Below are 13997 nucleotides of genomic sequence, written 5' to 3'. Positions count from 1 at the left end.
CACATTTTTTGAAAGGTAGAGATTAAGAGGGGAGGAGGGAATTGATTTTTCTGGTACTTGAGGGGAGGGGTACATATTTTTTGTTAGAAAAGCCTTAAAATGTTTTGCATAATATGTCCCCTTTAAAGGAAAGATCTTATTTCAGTGTACAAGCTCTTTGGGTATCAAAGTAAATACTCAGTACTCAATACTTTGAGTAAACTTTAAATGACTTTCTTTTTACTTTTACTTGAGTAAATTTTAACCAAAGTAACTGTACTGCTTATTGAGTAAAATAGTCTGGTACTTTTTTCCACCTCTAATTTTAATTTATCTCAGTAAAAAAATGTGAACAATGAAATAAAATGTACAAAACAAAAATGTATAATTCAGCCGCCTAATTTGCTCATGTAGGGCAGTACGCAAATGCACAGCTTTGCCAGATATATTCTCTACACCTGCAGCACTCAGTTTGTGTGGTACAGTTCTTTGGTGGGTAGAACTGATTCTCTGCATCTCCTCTACGACCTCTGAGTAACCTCACTCACAGGTGGCAATATTGCTTTATTTCAATCATGAGAGCCTGTCTGTTCCTGCACCTGCTTTCCTGCACGTTTAACCCTCCGTAGGGCCTGAAACTGCACACACAGACAAGATGGCAATATTGGTACACTTGGATCATGAGACAGAGGAAGGTGTGCTGATTAATCTTAGACAGAACTAAAGCATTCTTACATTTTTTGTGGTATGAAACTGACTCTGAGACTGTGATTCTAACTGTTGGGTCATTTTGACCCGAAGACAATATAGTCCATTTTTCATATGGCTTATAGGGAAACAGGTATAAAGGCAACACTTCATTTTTTTCTAGGGTAGGGGTAGGGCAGCCTCCACATTTCACTTTGAAAAGATATAATTTACATGAATTTTCTCTGCTGTTAACACAGTGGCGGGTCATTTTGACACAAGGACAAAAAATGTCTACATGAATTAGTTTAAATGTACGTGTTAATGTTCATTTATTTTTAAATCTATCCCTACATAATAAATGTATTTTTTGTTGCAGGATTTGTCATCTAGCAGTCAAAATGCCCTCTCACTGTCTCCCCAGGAGGTTTGGACCTCCAGCTCAAGTGTTAATAAATTGTCTTTCTGTGTCACAGATTCCTCAGAGGGCATGACCTCACAGCCTTCGGTGATGACTGAGCATGCTCTGTCGTCCGCAGTGACCGCCAGCTCCTCCACCAGCATCCCTGCTGCTACCTCCGCCCTGAATCCTCCATCTTCATCATCATCATCATCCTCCTCCACAGCCATCCCCCAGCCCAACAGCAACAACAAGCCCTGGAGGAGCAAATCCATAAGCTCCAAGAACACCTCCTCTCCTTCCACCAGCACGTCAACGCCATCTGCCATGCAGGCAGTAAAGCAGGAGAAGGACTCTTCATGTAAAACCACCCTTACAAGTGAAGCTCCTCCAAAGGCTGTTGCTCAGAAGTCAATGCTAGAGAAGCTAAAGCTCTTTAACAGTAAAGGGGGCTCCAAATCTTCCTCCTCCTCCAATGGAGTAGCGGCACAGACTGATAATGCTGCCCCAGGCAGGCAGCTCAGTGTGGAGAGAGCTGAGACCGGCTCCAACACCGACCCCCTGGAGGAGGATGACGGCAACGTCCGGCCAGGAATGAATGGTACCAGCAACGGGACAGTCAACGGATCAGCTCCTGCAGCAAGTACGACCATCACTACGACAGCCAGCAGCCCCAAAATCGCCCTGAGGGGCATCGCCCAGCGCACTTTCAGCAGAGCTTTAACTGCCAAGAAGGGCTCTGTCAAAGGTGCAGAGAAAGACAAGGAGAGGGGGAAGGACAAGGAGAAAGGTAAAGACATGGGGAAGCGTGTCTCAGTACCTGAAAGGACAGAGCTCAGGGGGGATGAGCCTAAAGAGGAAGCAGCACCCTTAGCTGCAGATACAGAGAGCTCAAACAAGAAGACCTCTAAAATCACCAGCTTCATCCCTAAGGGGGGTAAAGTGGCCAAAAAGGAGAGTTCCACCCCTGCACACAGCGGAATACCAAAGCCAGGAAGTAAAGGAGTCGGGGGTAAGGCCTCCTCAGTGAAGGAGGCAGGGGAGAGGCCTCGGAGCATGCGATTAGGAGGTGGTCTCGCCATGCACCGGGGCCCCCTGGACAGAGACAGAGACAGTAGACACTCCAGCTCCACTTCCAGCCTGGCCTCAACGGAAGGAAAGAGCAGCGCCGCCCCGGTGGCAGGAGGAGGCACTACACAGAGCACAGCCAGCAACACGGTCAGCGTGCAGCTACCTCAGACGCAACAGCACCACAGCCACCCCAACACGGCCACCGTCGCACCCTTTATGTACCGGTGAGACTACATTCCCTTTCTAAGATATCAGACATGGGTGGGTGGATTGTGGGTTATGTAGGCTTGGACAAGGAAGAATGCATGGATTGAACATGCAACAATTCATTAGAAAGATCCAAGTTCACTCTCAGTCTCATAGTCGATCATCTGAGCCATCAGTGTCTCCCTGCTCTGCTGCTTGGAGTGTTGTCCTCATCCTGACCAGGCCCATCTTGATCCCGTGGTAGCTTGTTTTACCAGGGCCTTCTGAAATCTGATTGGCCACCAAAATACCCTAAACAATAATAGAATGTTTGCCTTTTGAGCCATTACAGAAAAGCTCTGATGTTGGCTGTGTTTTTATTCAACTATGAAGCCATTGACAGCCATTATTGCTATGTTACAGCATAGCAATGATGCTGTGTTATATTGTATATGAACAAGGCTATATGCAAGGCTTTAGTTCTGATGATTCACAGCAAGAAGGTTCCTGGTTGGTTCCTGGCAATTGGGCGAGAGGCGGGGTACACCCTGGACTGGTCAGCAGTCAATTGCAGGGCTGACTAAGGCTACGTTCACACACAAGGCCTTAATGCTCAATTCTGATCTTTTCTCAGATCTGATTTTTTTGGTTTGCCTGTTTTCACTGCAGTCAACTACCAAAAGATCAGATACGTTCAGGTCACTTTTAACTGCAGTGTGAACATAGCCATATAGAGACAGACAACCAGGCATGCTCATACTTCCACCTACGGCCAATTTAGAGTCACCAGTTAACCTAACTAGCATGTCTCTGGTGGTGGGAGTAAGCCAGAGCACCAGGAGAGAACCCTTGCATGCACGGGGAAAACATGCAACCTCCACACAGAAACCTTATTGCTGTGAGGCAACAGTGCGAAGCCAGAAACACATATTCTCTAGTTACTACATCCTAAGGGCCAAATGTCATCAAGATAATGAATTCTAGAGCTGAAAAATATCCAGGTCCCTTCGTGCAGCACAAATATTAGTGTAAATGTCATCATTGCTTTAAATTCATAAAAACAGTAGAGGTATAGTAATTCAAAGCCTGTGTAAGCCACGCCTGGCTGCAGACAGGCAGAGCAGACAATCGTTGTCACAATTGCATTATTTTACTCTTAGTATTGAATTATAACAAGTTGAATCAATGCAAAACTGTTTCATGGTCCATGGTGGTGGGCTGGACTTTGTCATCACATAATTGACATTTCTTTCTTGGTGAAGTAAAATCTCCATCCATGTGTGTGAACCCAGGACTGTCACACATGTGCAAGCTCATGTGTGTGTGAACATGCACGGTGTACTTTCTGCACGTGTACATGAATGTATCAGTTCAAATATGTGCAGATGCTGAGTGCCTCTGACCTCTGTCCCGCTCCCAGTGTGATAAGGAAGGAGGTCCCCCTCGATCTCAAAGAGGCCTTTCTAACAGAGCCTCATTAGACTCCTGACTCTTCCTGTGCTGCTGCCCTCTCTCCCTCTGTACATCCTGACCTGCAGAGAACTGACCCCCCCTCTCTAAACACCCCTCTTAATTTTACTGTATGCCTGTCAAGTGACATTAGCAGCAGGATTATAACACCTCCACCTGTCAGAAGACATTCATGGAAGAAAATTTAAGATTAAAAAAAAGAGGTGTCACCAACTGAGGATGTGCAGAGTCATGTCTGAATCTGTTATTGCATGGATCGTACGTGAAATTTGACTAGTATGGGGTCAATTAGACAGATTTAGGAAGGGTTAAAATCCTTCTAACAGTGTGAGTGGCGGTCATTGGCTCAGACTTGCCCACACTCAGAGAGGGTGTACAGTAGCCAGCAGGGCCAAAGTCTGGGATCAGCCAAAGACCAAAGACTGTGTGTCACCGAGGCATTCAGACGTCATCGCCTCAAAATGCACCAGCCAGAGCAGCGGCTAGACTCCATTGATTTTATTCTTCAAAGACGATTGTCACCGGCCTTTGGGGCTTAGCATGTTTTCATTTCAGACCCCCCATCAGTCACAAGACTTCACACAGCAGATTGAACTTTTAATCAGGTTTATCCCTCTTTCGTGACAATTTCCTGAATATTAGGTCTCTGCTAAATGCAGAGTAATTCAGGTTCAATGATATGCCCTCACTTTGATCCTTTAAACACTTTGTTTTCCCAGATCCCAAACTGACGGCGATGGCACGACGAACACTGAGAGCGGCTCAGGAGGAGTAGGAGGCGACGTTTCCTTCACCAAGAGCAGCCAGCTCTCCATAGAGGACTTATCAGGTGAGGGATTACCTCCGATGCAGGAGAGTTATGGGTTATTGTGCGAGCATTATTTCTGAGCTGGTTCCTTTTGTTTTACTCAGGTGAAGACCCAGAGACGAGGAGGTTACGTACGGTCAAAAACATAGCAGACCTGCGGCAGAACCTGGAGGAGACCATGTCCAGTTTACGAGGAACTCAGGTCACACACAGGTACGGGACAAATATGCTAGTTCTAGCAGCTTTTGTAGAAGGCAGTGATGGCTGGTTTCATTACATCCCTGCTACTCTGTTCTCAGAGGAAGGTTTATGTTGATAGTTATTGAAAATGTTGCTGTTGAACTCTATTGCTCCTTGATTTAAATCAAGTACAGTAAGAGACCCTAAAAAGTCTAATATTCAACTATTGGTTTAGAAGGCCTTATTCAACTCTGCCAATCTCCCCTGCTTATCAGTCAAGGATCATGTCATCCCAGCTGTGTGGGGTATTAAAGGCCTATTCTCACATAAATGTGCCTGTTCTGTTGGAAAATTAACTAACTACAACTGAAAAATGCAGTTTTGAAAATCCATCATAGGTTTGATCAATCTCCTTTGCAACACATGAGATAAACCACAAATTTAAACTAAATTATTTAACTCTTTATTTCCCACTAGAAGTATTCTGTTATCATATACAGTAAGTTTACATTGCATCTGCTCTGCACTTGGCTGCAAAATAAAAGTTTGTTGCATGTTAATGTGAAGAAATCCCTGAACTTAGAGTGTTTAGTCCACATTTAGTTTGGGTTATGGCATAAAGGGATCCAAAATAACTGGAGGATGTTAAAATTTGAGGCCTGTCTATGTGTTTGTTAGTCAAACTTTAATCTTATAATGGTTATATATGCCACTGTCTAATGTTTGGCTGACAGGGGCCATGGTAGTCAGTCTACAGCAGGTCTAGATTATAGATGAATCTAGCTGCTAGCTTGACGTTCAAAGGTCTAGCTAAAGGTTTGGTTCGTTTTACTGCTGATATGAGTTTTTCATTAAAAAATTCTCGAAACATGCTATGTTCCAGGCAGGCTATTTTTTTTCACATATTTCGTGACATGCAAATTTAATCCTGTATTGTTTCAGTAATTCTCAAATCACATATTCCAAGCTACTACATGTTGAGAACAGGCAAACGTGTTCTCATGTCTTGGGTAAAGGTATCAGGTTACTGTGCTTCTATGAAAAAGTACATCCTTGCATTGGACACTAGGAGGCATCATCTTCATATTTATAGACATGAGTCATATACAGTGCATTAGAAAGTATTCAAAGCCACTTTCACTTTTTTCAGTTCTGTTGCAGGCTCATGCAACTGTCAAAAACATGTTTATTCACATTAATCTACAGAAGTACCCTTTAATGACAAATGAAAACAAACTCAGAGTGGGCTTTCATGTGTTTTGCACTGAAGAGAGGCTTCTGTAGCCAATCTTTCATAAAGGTCAGATCAGTAGAGGGCAGCAGTGATGGTTGTCCCTCTGGAACCTTGTCCCATCCACACACAGGATCTCTGGAGCTCAGTCAGGGTGACCACTGGGTTCTTGGTGCCCTCTCTTACTGAGGCCCTTCTCTCACAAGTGCTCAGTTTGCCTGGGTGGCCAGCTCTAGGAAGAGTCCTGGTTGTGCCAACTTCTTCCATCTGATAATTATGGAGGCCACTGTGCTCTTGGGAACTTTCAGTGCAGCAGACAGTTTTTTTGGTATCCTTCCTCAGATCTGTACCTGCCAACGATCCTGTCTCTGAGCTCTGCAGGCAGTTCCTTTGACCTCATGGCTTGGTTTTTGCTCTGACGTTGTCATCTGTGAGGCCCTCTATAGAGAGGTGTGTGCCTCTACAAATCATGTCAAAACAATTTAATTTACCACAGGTGGGCTCCAATTTAGGTGTAGAAATATCTCAGCAAAGAACCAGAGAAATGAGAGGAACCTGAGCTAAATTTCAGTATTGTTCACTTTTGACCTTTATGTTTCCTGGTTGAAACCCACATAATACATGGCTACAGCACAATATTTAGGTGGACTTTTGTTGCATAAGAGAGGGAATGAAAGGACGCTGTAGCCGCTGTGATGACTAGTCAGTCAACTTTTAAAATTATTGGGACAGATGTGAAAAATCCCAAAAAATACCTGTTCAGAAAAAAATACCAACTGATAAAAGCTCAAGGGTTAGACATTAATGAATGAAACGTAAGATCATATTTCTTTTTAACGTGCTACATCATGTGGAGTAGTTAACATACAAAACAGGTAGCATTGTAATGTTTTGTGGACAGCTTGCAACTAAAGTGATTTTATTCACAGCTTGATGCTAACTCAAAGTTGATAAAGGAAACCTTTAACAGTGGGAGAAGTTTTGGGAATATAACAAAGATGGTTAAAGTAAAAGTGGCATAAAGTATGTGAAAGGGTTTCTCTGTTCACCTTGTAAATCCAGCATTGTTCATAAAGAAGTTTATAAAACCAGCTGTAGCAGAAACAACACTCCTCTGTTTGGGGATCATCAAAGCGTAGCGCCTTACAATAGCTGCTGAGGCTGAGCGGTAAACAGCCTAAATCTGGCTAACTGTTTGGGATTTGTGTCAGCAGCTGAACTGCCTCCTGGTCAGCAGACTGTGTCTGTCTAAGCTCACAGGTATTCTTTTTTTGTTGCTGTCTCATCCGTCTTTTGAAGGATATTTCACTTTGATCGTAGAGCATGTCCTTCATGTTGGCTTTGATTCAGGTTAAGCTTTAATCTCAGTCCCTCTGCAGAGGTTTGACCTCTGGTCCGGCCTCACGTCTCAGCGCTGACCCAGCTGTCTGGGTTTAGTTTAACCTCTGCTGTGGAGTTAATATGTGCTGTTTTCTTGTTATTGGTAATAACAGAGGAGCTCGTGAGTTAACTTTCTACCCGTCTGTTCACCAAGAAGATTGGCTTTGACACAAGAAAATGTGATGTCAAAGTGGATACAGGTTTCTATAAAGTGATGTCAATTAAACAGAAATATGTAATATAAAATAAGTGACTGCATAAATACCCCCCCCCCCCCCATGTCAGTATTAAGTAGATGCACCTTTGACTGCAATCACAGCACTGAGTCTGTGTGGATAGGTCTCTGTCAGGCTTGCACATCTGGACACTGAAGTTTTATTCTATTCTGGGCTTGCTGGAAAGTAATTCTTCTCCCAAGCTGCAGTTCTTTTGCAGACTGAATAAGTTTGTCCTCCAGGATTTTGCTGCATTAATTTTACCCTCTAACTTTACAAGCCTTCCAGGGCCGTCTGCAGCTGGGAAGCATTCCCACAGCATGATGCTGCCACCTCCATGCTTGACAGTGGGGATGGTGTGTTTGTGATGATGTCCAGTTTTTTGTGTCTTTTCTGATGACCAAAAAACACCATGTTGGTCTCGTCAGACCAAAGAACTTACTCCCACTTGACCATGGAGTCCCCCACATGTCTTTCAGTGAACTCTAGTCCAGATTTAATCTGAGTTTTCTTCAACAGTGGCTTTCTCTTTGCCACTCTTCAGTAAAGCTTTGACTGGTGAAGAACCCAGCCAATAGTTCTTGTATGCAGAGTCTCTCCTATCTCAGCTGCTAAAGTTTGTAACTCCCTCAGAGTGGTCATAGGCGTCTTGGTGGCCTCTCTCACTAGTCTCCTTCTTGCACAGTAACTCAGTTTGTGAGGACGGCCTGATCTAGGCAGATTTACACATGTGCCATATTCCTTCCATTTCTAGATGATGGATTTAACTGAACTCCAGTAGATGTTCAGTGTCTGACTTTTTTCTGAGTTGCTTGGAGTGTTCTTTTGTCTTCATGGTGTAATGGCAGCCAGGAATCCTGATGAAGCAGTGACGTTCCAGACACAGGTGTCTTTACACTACAGTAGCATGAGATGCATTGACTGCACTTAAATGATCCTCATTTCACTAGCTGTGTGATCTGATCTGTTGTCACTTTGACTTTAAAGGGTTTTTTTTTTTTTTTTTCAAAGACGATAAATTACGTTGACCTTGATCAGTGTTTAGTGACAGGCGGCTGCCTGTTTGGCTGCCCTAACCCTAACCTTGCCCTCAGTCTTTATCTGAGAGGAACAAAGGACCACACTGAAAGTTTATTTAAACCTCAGACAGACTTTCTGCCTCCTTCTCTTCCTGTTCAGCACCTTGGAAACCACCTTTGATGGCAGCGTCACCACAGACATCAGCAGCAGCAATGTCAGTGGAGGTGGCAACAACAGTGGGAGTGGCCGGAGCATCCTCAGCCTCACCTCCAGTCGCCCCTCCCTGTCGTCGTGGCGGCTTGGCCAGTCCAGCCCTCGTCTGCAGGCAGGCGATGCCCCTTCAATGGCGAACAGTTACGGCGGTCGCGTGGTAGGCGGACAGGGGGGCCGGTACCTTTACCCTGGGCATCTCAGGCGTCAGCTGGCAGGCCGGGGAGGAGCCCTCTGTAGCTTGGATCTGGGAGACAGAGCCGGAGACGACATCGACCTGGACAGCATCTCTATGGAGGTCACAGGATACATGAGCGATGGAGACGTGCTGAGCAAGAATGCTGCACGCACTGATGATGTCACCAGCGGGTGAGTACAGTTGAACTCCTATACACAGTGCATTTGACTGGATCCTTGCTGCACCTGATAAGAGTCATATGATAACTGATATTGTCATTGCTCGGTAAAATAAACATGAACTCTTAAAATATCATCAGAAACTTGTCATTTCAGCACATGGTTAAAGTTAACAGGAGACATCTGCAGGCTGCAGAGACTCCATTGTTCCCAAAAGTTTTGAGAAGATGAGTCTTATATGACTAAGAAGCTTAACCCACAGAGCCAAAGGGAAGTCAGATAAGGATGGTGGATTTCCACATGATATAGTCATACTGGCCCTTAGGTCAAAGAAAGTGTCAGTTATTTACTTTGAGCCTCCACTGGAGGGCACTATTTGTTTCTAATGTCTTGAAAGTAAAGCTAGTGACAGTATCAGGTGTTTCTTGGGTAATAACCAAGGATGGAAAGGAGAAATAGCTATAACCACATTACTTTAATGTGATTTATGTGAGCCCATAGCAATGCTAAGTTATTCTAAATGAGCATTCACCAGTAGAGGGCAGCAAAGTTCCTCCCCGTATAACTGCCTGCAGTCCAAGTGCCTGATAACATCCAACTGTTTGACCTCAGTGTTTGAAGAAACATCAATTCTGCACAGCTCAGATCCCACAAGTATCCCATCTCTCTTTATATGCAGAAACAGTAATGCTGATACACTGATAACCTGTTTATTTGCTCCCTTAAAGCCACTGTCCGTGTTGAAACAGGCCCCCCGCATACCTCGGCTGTCACACTGTGCAATTTAAACCTCTGCTCTCATCGTTATTATCAGATGAAGTTTTAAAAGGCGCCAACTCACCCTCACATGGCATCATAGCCGCTTCAGGGATTAATTTAAGGTCTAATGAATGAAGAAAAGATCCTCAGTTAAGAAACATGATAAGAAACCCACAAATCTTAAAGGCCTGAGTGGGAATTACTTCCTCTGGGCTCTGAGGATGTGAAGTGATTCAGCAGCCCTCGGGCAGCTGTAGGAGGGAGAGAAGTGCTCTTGAAGTACTTGATATGTCTGAATCTGGCTGAGCGGACAAAAGGCTGAGCCACAGGCACACCTGGACAGGTGAGTGATTGAACAGGTGAGCAGAGCTGTTTGCTCGCCCTGGAGACATCCAGGTATCCGGGCTGCTTGGAACTATGAAGAATGGAAAGGAAAATATCATCAAAATAAGAATACTTTCTTACTGGGTTCTGGACTGATCAAGCCTCAGGAGTCATGACCAACTCCTTAAAGAGAAATCATGACCTCCATTTCAGAAAATGTTCAATTACTCAATTCTATGTGGTGAAATATTCCCCTTTTCCCAGTATACATTCCCACTGACCCATAGAACAGCTCTGTGGACCCACTTTTGGGTCTTACCCAACAGTTGGACCACTGCCTTATTGATCCATAGTGGTAAATTTGCTTGTTAAGTTCAACTTATTTGCAAAATAGCATAAAAATAATAAAATAATTTTAAAAAAAATAAAAATTTCTTGATGATTCTTGGAATTTTTTGTATCCATCCCCTGACTTATAATTTTAATAACCTTTTTTCCGAGTTGCTTGGAGTGTTCTCGTGTCTTCATGGTGTAATGGTAGCAAGGAAGGTCCAGAAGGCTGGACCTCTGTTGAGTTAGGTCACTCACTTTGAAGAAGGTACTTTTTGGTCAGAAAAGCCAAATTATATTCATCATGACCGATTTATAAAATAAAAGGGTTAAACATCCCAGAGGGTGAATACTTTTTGTAGGCACTATATCATAGGGAATGTAATTTATGGATCATATGTGTAATGATTATTTTAATATAAAACTTGCCTTTCTTTGAGAAAAGCTTCAATAGTTTTGCTCAAAAATGTGAAACATTCTGAAAAATTCCGATCACAGTGGGGTAAATCATTCTAAACAGACACAGATGGATGGCTCACCTCTCCAACCCTCTCTACACCCTCAGGCAGTTTAGCGGTTAGCTCCATCACAATCCTGTTAGCACCCATTAACTGGTTCTCCCACGTGTGGGCGGAGTCTTACATTTACCACAAAGTACCTCACAATGCAAATCTTTACCTTCACTTAAAGACAAATTAAAGGGACAGTTCACACTAATCTACATCCATGAAAGAAACATTGTTTATACCTGTAGTGGGATAAAAAATATGCAGTTAGTTTAAAGTTATTGTCCTGGTTTTAGTTCGATTTGTGAGACATCTGTCTCTGAGGAGTTTGCTTTCACCTTTATAGAGTGGTGGTTAATGGTTGTGCGTGGTTCTGCAACAGTGAGGAAACAGACAAGTGGAGTAGATTAAATAGCAACATCTTTTATAAGATATTCCCTGACCAATCAGGAACCATCTTTATTGCCTGGTTTTCATTTTGAGAATCAGTAATTGCAAATATGACCAGTCCTGATGATGTTTCCAGCTGATGATCCAGCTGCTTAAGTCAGCTGTTTGTAGGAATAAGTTTGTGGAGTTTTAGGCAGGATCAGTCATTTTCTCTGTTCGTCCTCATTCCTTAAATTTAGCATGCATAATATCTCATTCTTTAACTCTGATTTGATCCTGGTCTTTGCACATTTTACAGTTTTGTCTTCTTTTTATGTTTTGATTTTTACAATTTTATAATTACTGGATATTTGCCAATATCCAATATACCATTATTTACAACTCATTTTAGCCAATATCAATACACTGAGCAAAAATGACCAAATGTTCACAGTCCTGAGCTCTCTTAATTGTTAGTCCATGCTGCTGTAATTGCAAATGAACTACTTTTTGTTTTCAAACAAAGGAGCAATGCCAAGTTTTTACCGTCAGCAACTTATTAATGATTAAACAACAGAAAACAGCAGAAAATTAATTATACATTACAAAATCATTAGTTGCAGCTGGAGACATTTATACTCTCTCCAACTGTAGATAACCAGGTCAGCATTTATCTGCCTTGATAGTTAATTTATTTAGTCTCCTTTTAGCCCCAAAACATAGACAACATGATGGATGACACCACATTTAGTATCTACATCCTCCAATCTCCATCCCCCACTTGATATTTCCCCTCTCAGCTTCCCCATCCCTCAGAGACCAGGACCCTCCTCGGCTCGGGGGTACGTTGCCCCGTGTAAACCCTCTGCCCCCCCCCCCCCCCCCCGTTCCTCCCTCCGCTTCCCTCCTCCACCTCTCACAGACAAACCCAACCTCCCCAGCCGGGAGGGAAAAGCATGTGGAGCTAAGTAGAGAGGCTGCATACCAACACACAGCTCCAACACAGCAGCAGCGCAAACTCATGGACACTCACAGGGAGAGTTCAGCGATCCTTTCAGTGATTCCTAATATCACCAACATGAAACAGACTCACAGGCTCTGATATCATCCACAGAACAGCAGGTAGCACTCACAGGTTCAGACCTGTTAACAGACAGTAGCCAGGCGTTTGAAAACGGACACTTTGCTTTGGAGATTTTATCATCAGGAACCCTCACCTGGACCTGTTTATTTTACTTTGGACTCAGTGTGATCATGTTTGAGGCAGAAAGGTACGTCACAGTCTTTCACAACTCTCTATCTGCCGGTGTTTGTTTTTTCCTGGAGCGTGACATTTGGTGAATTTCCTCCTGTCAGTAGCACAGTGCATGCATTCCTCAAAGGGCTGGGCGATATGGACCAAAAATCATATCCTGATATGTTTTTTTGTAATAAGTAACAAAAGGTTGTCACAGTACCGGGATGAAATCATACTGATACCAGTTTGATAGCATGGCAATGAAAAAGAAAGTCCTAGATATCCAGCATTGGGTAATTTTTCTTTTTTTAATAGTCAAGATTTTGAAAAAGAAAAACTTCTACACACTGTCCCATGTCTTGTTGCAAAATATTAACAACAATTCATTGTGTATGGTTTTCAACATATTCTTTATTCCAAACTATCATTTGTATGAAAAATAATAAGTTATTATTTTAATGATCAATGGAATTAAAAACAGATACTTTATGATTTTCAGTTACTTTTTTTAACAACACCACACAATCCATACGGTATGGTAAAATACATTAAAGTCGGATAAAATACAGTATGGTACTATAAAATACAATTAAGAAGCGCTAAAATACGATACAATACAATGAAATATGAAAGAACACAATAAAATACCATACGATACAGAACAGTATGGTATTTAAGGATATGATACAGTACCACAGGGTCAAATACATACAATACCTTATGATACGATACGATTATATATTCAACAATACAATACAATATGATACAAGACATTACCTTATGGAACAATATGATAAATGCACCAAAAATGATAAGAAGTAATATGATACAATACAATATGATACAGTACAATATGGTATGATAGAGTAAGATACCAAAGGATATGATACCGTATGATACAAAATGATACATTTTAATATTGTATGGTACAGTAAGATATGATACAATATGATACAGTACAAAATGATACTTTATGGTATGATAGGATAGGATACAATAAGGCCCAATGAGATCTAATCTAGTACAGTAAAATGCATCAATATTTGATACAACAGGATACAATATGATACAGTGCATTAAGATACAATAGGATACGATGCAGTACAATATGATACAGTTAAATACGATGCAATACCAGTGTCAATTTTGACAGCTATCTTTGATTTTAGTCTCAGTCTTAGTCTTTAGATTCCTTTTAGTTTCAGTCACATTTTCTCATTTCTACCCTTTTTAGTTTATTTTAGTTTTAAACTTTTCAATCTTTACCTCTTGTCTAAG

General features: G+C 42.4%; 1 protein-coding gene across 6 annotated transcripts in view; it reads left to right on the top strand.

Annotated features, from left to right (window-relative positions):
• Positions 1 to 13997, top strand: part of nav2a (neuron navigator 2a) — a 249627-nt gene that overhangs the window by 158100 nt on the left and 77530 nt on the right. For all 6 annotated transcript variants that reach the window (XM_041783529.1, XM_041783537.1, XM_041783559.1 and 3 more), the window contains 4 exons: positions 1143 to 2361; positions 4513 to 4622; positions 4706 to 4814; positions 8787 to 9206. In XM_041783529.1, the coding sequence (XP_041639463.1) occupies positions 1143 to 2361; positions 4513 to 4622; positions 4706 to 4814; positions 8787 to 9206 (1858 nt within the window). The remainder of the gene's footprint in view (positions 1 to 1142; positions 2362 to 4512; positions 4623 to 4705; positions 4815 to 8786; positions 9207 to 13997) is intronic.

Source organism: Cheilinus undulatus, linkage group 1 (genome assembly GCF_018320785.1).
Source record: "Cheilinus undulatus linkage group 1, ASM1832078v1, whole genome shotgun sequence".
Classification (NCBI taxonomy): Eukaryota; Metazoa; Chordata; class Actinopteri; order Labriformes; family Labridae; genus Cheilinus; species Cheilinus undulatus.
The sequence above is the reverse complement of the archived record's forward strand: the minus strand, read 5'-3'. Positions and strand labels throughout refer to the sequence as shown.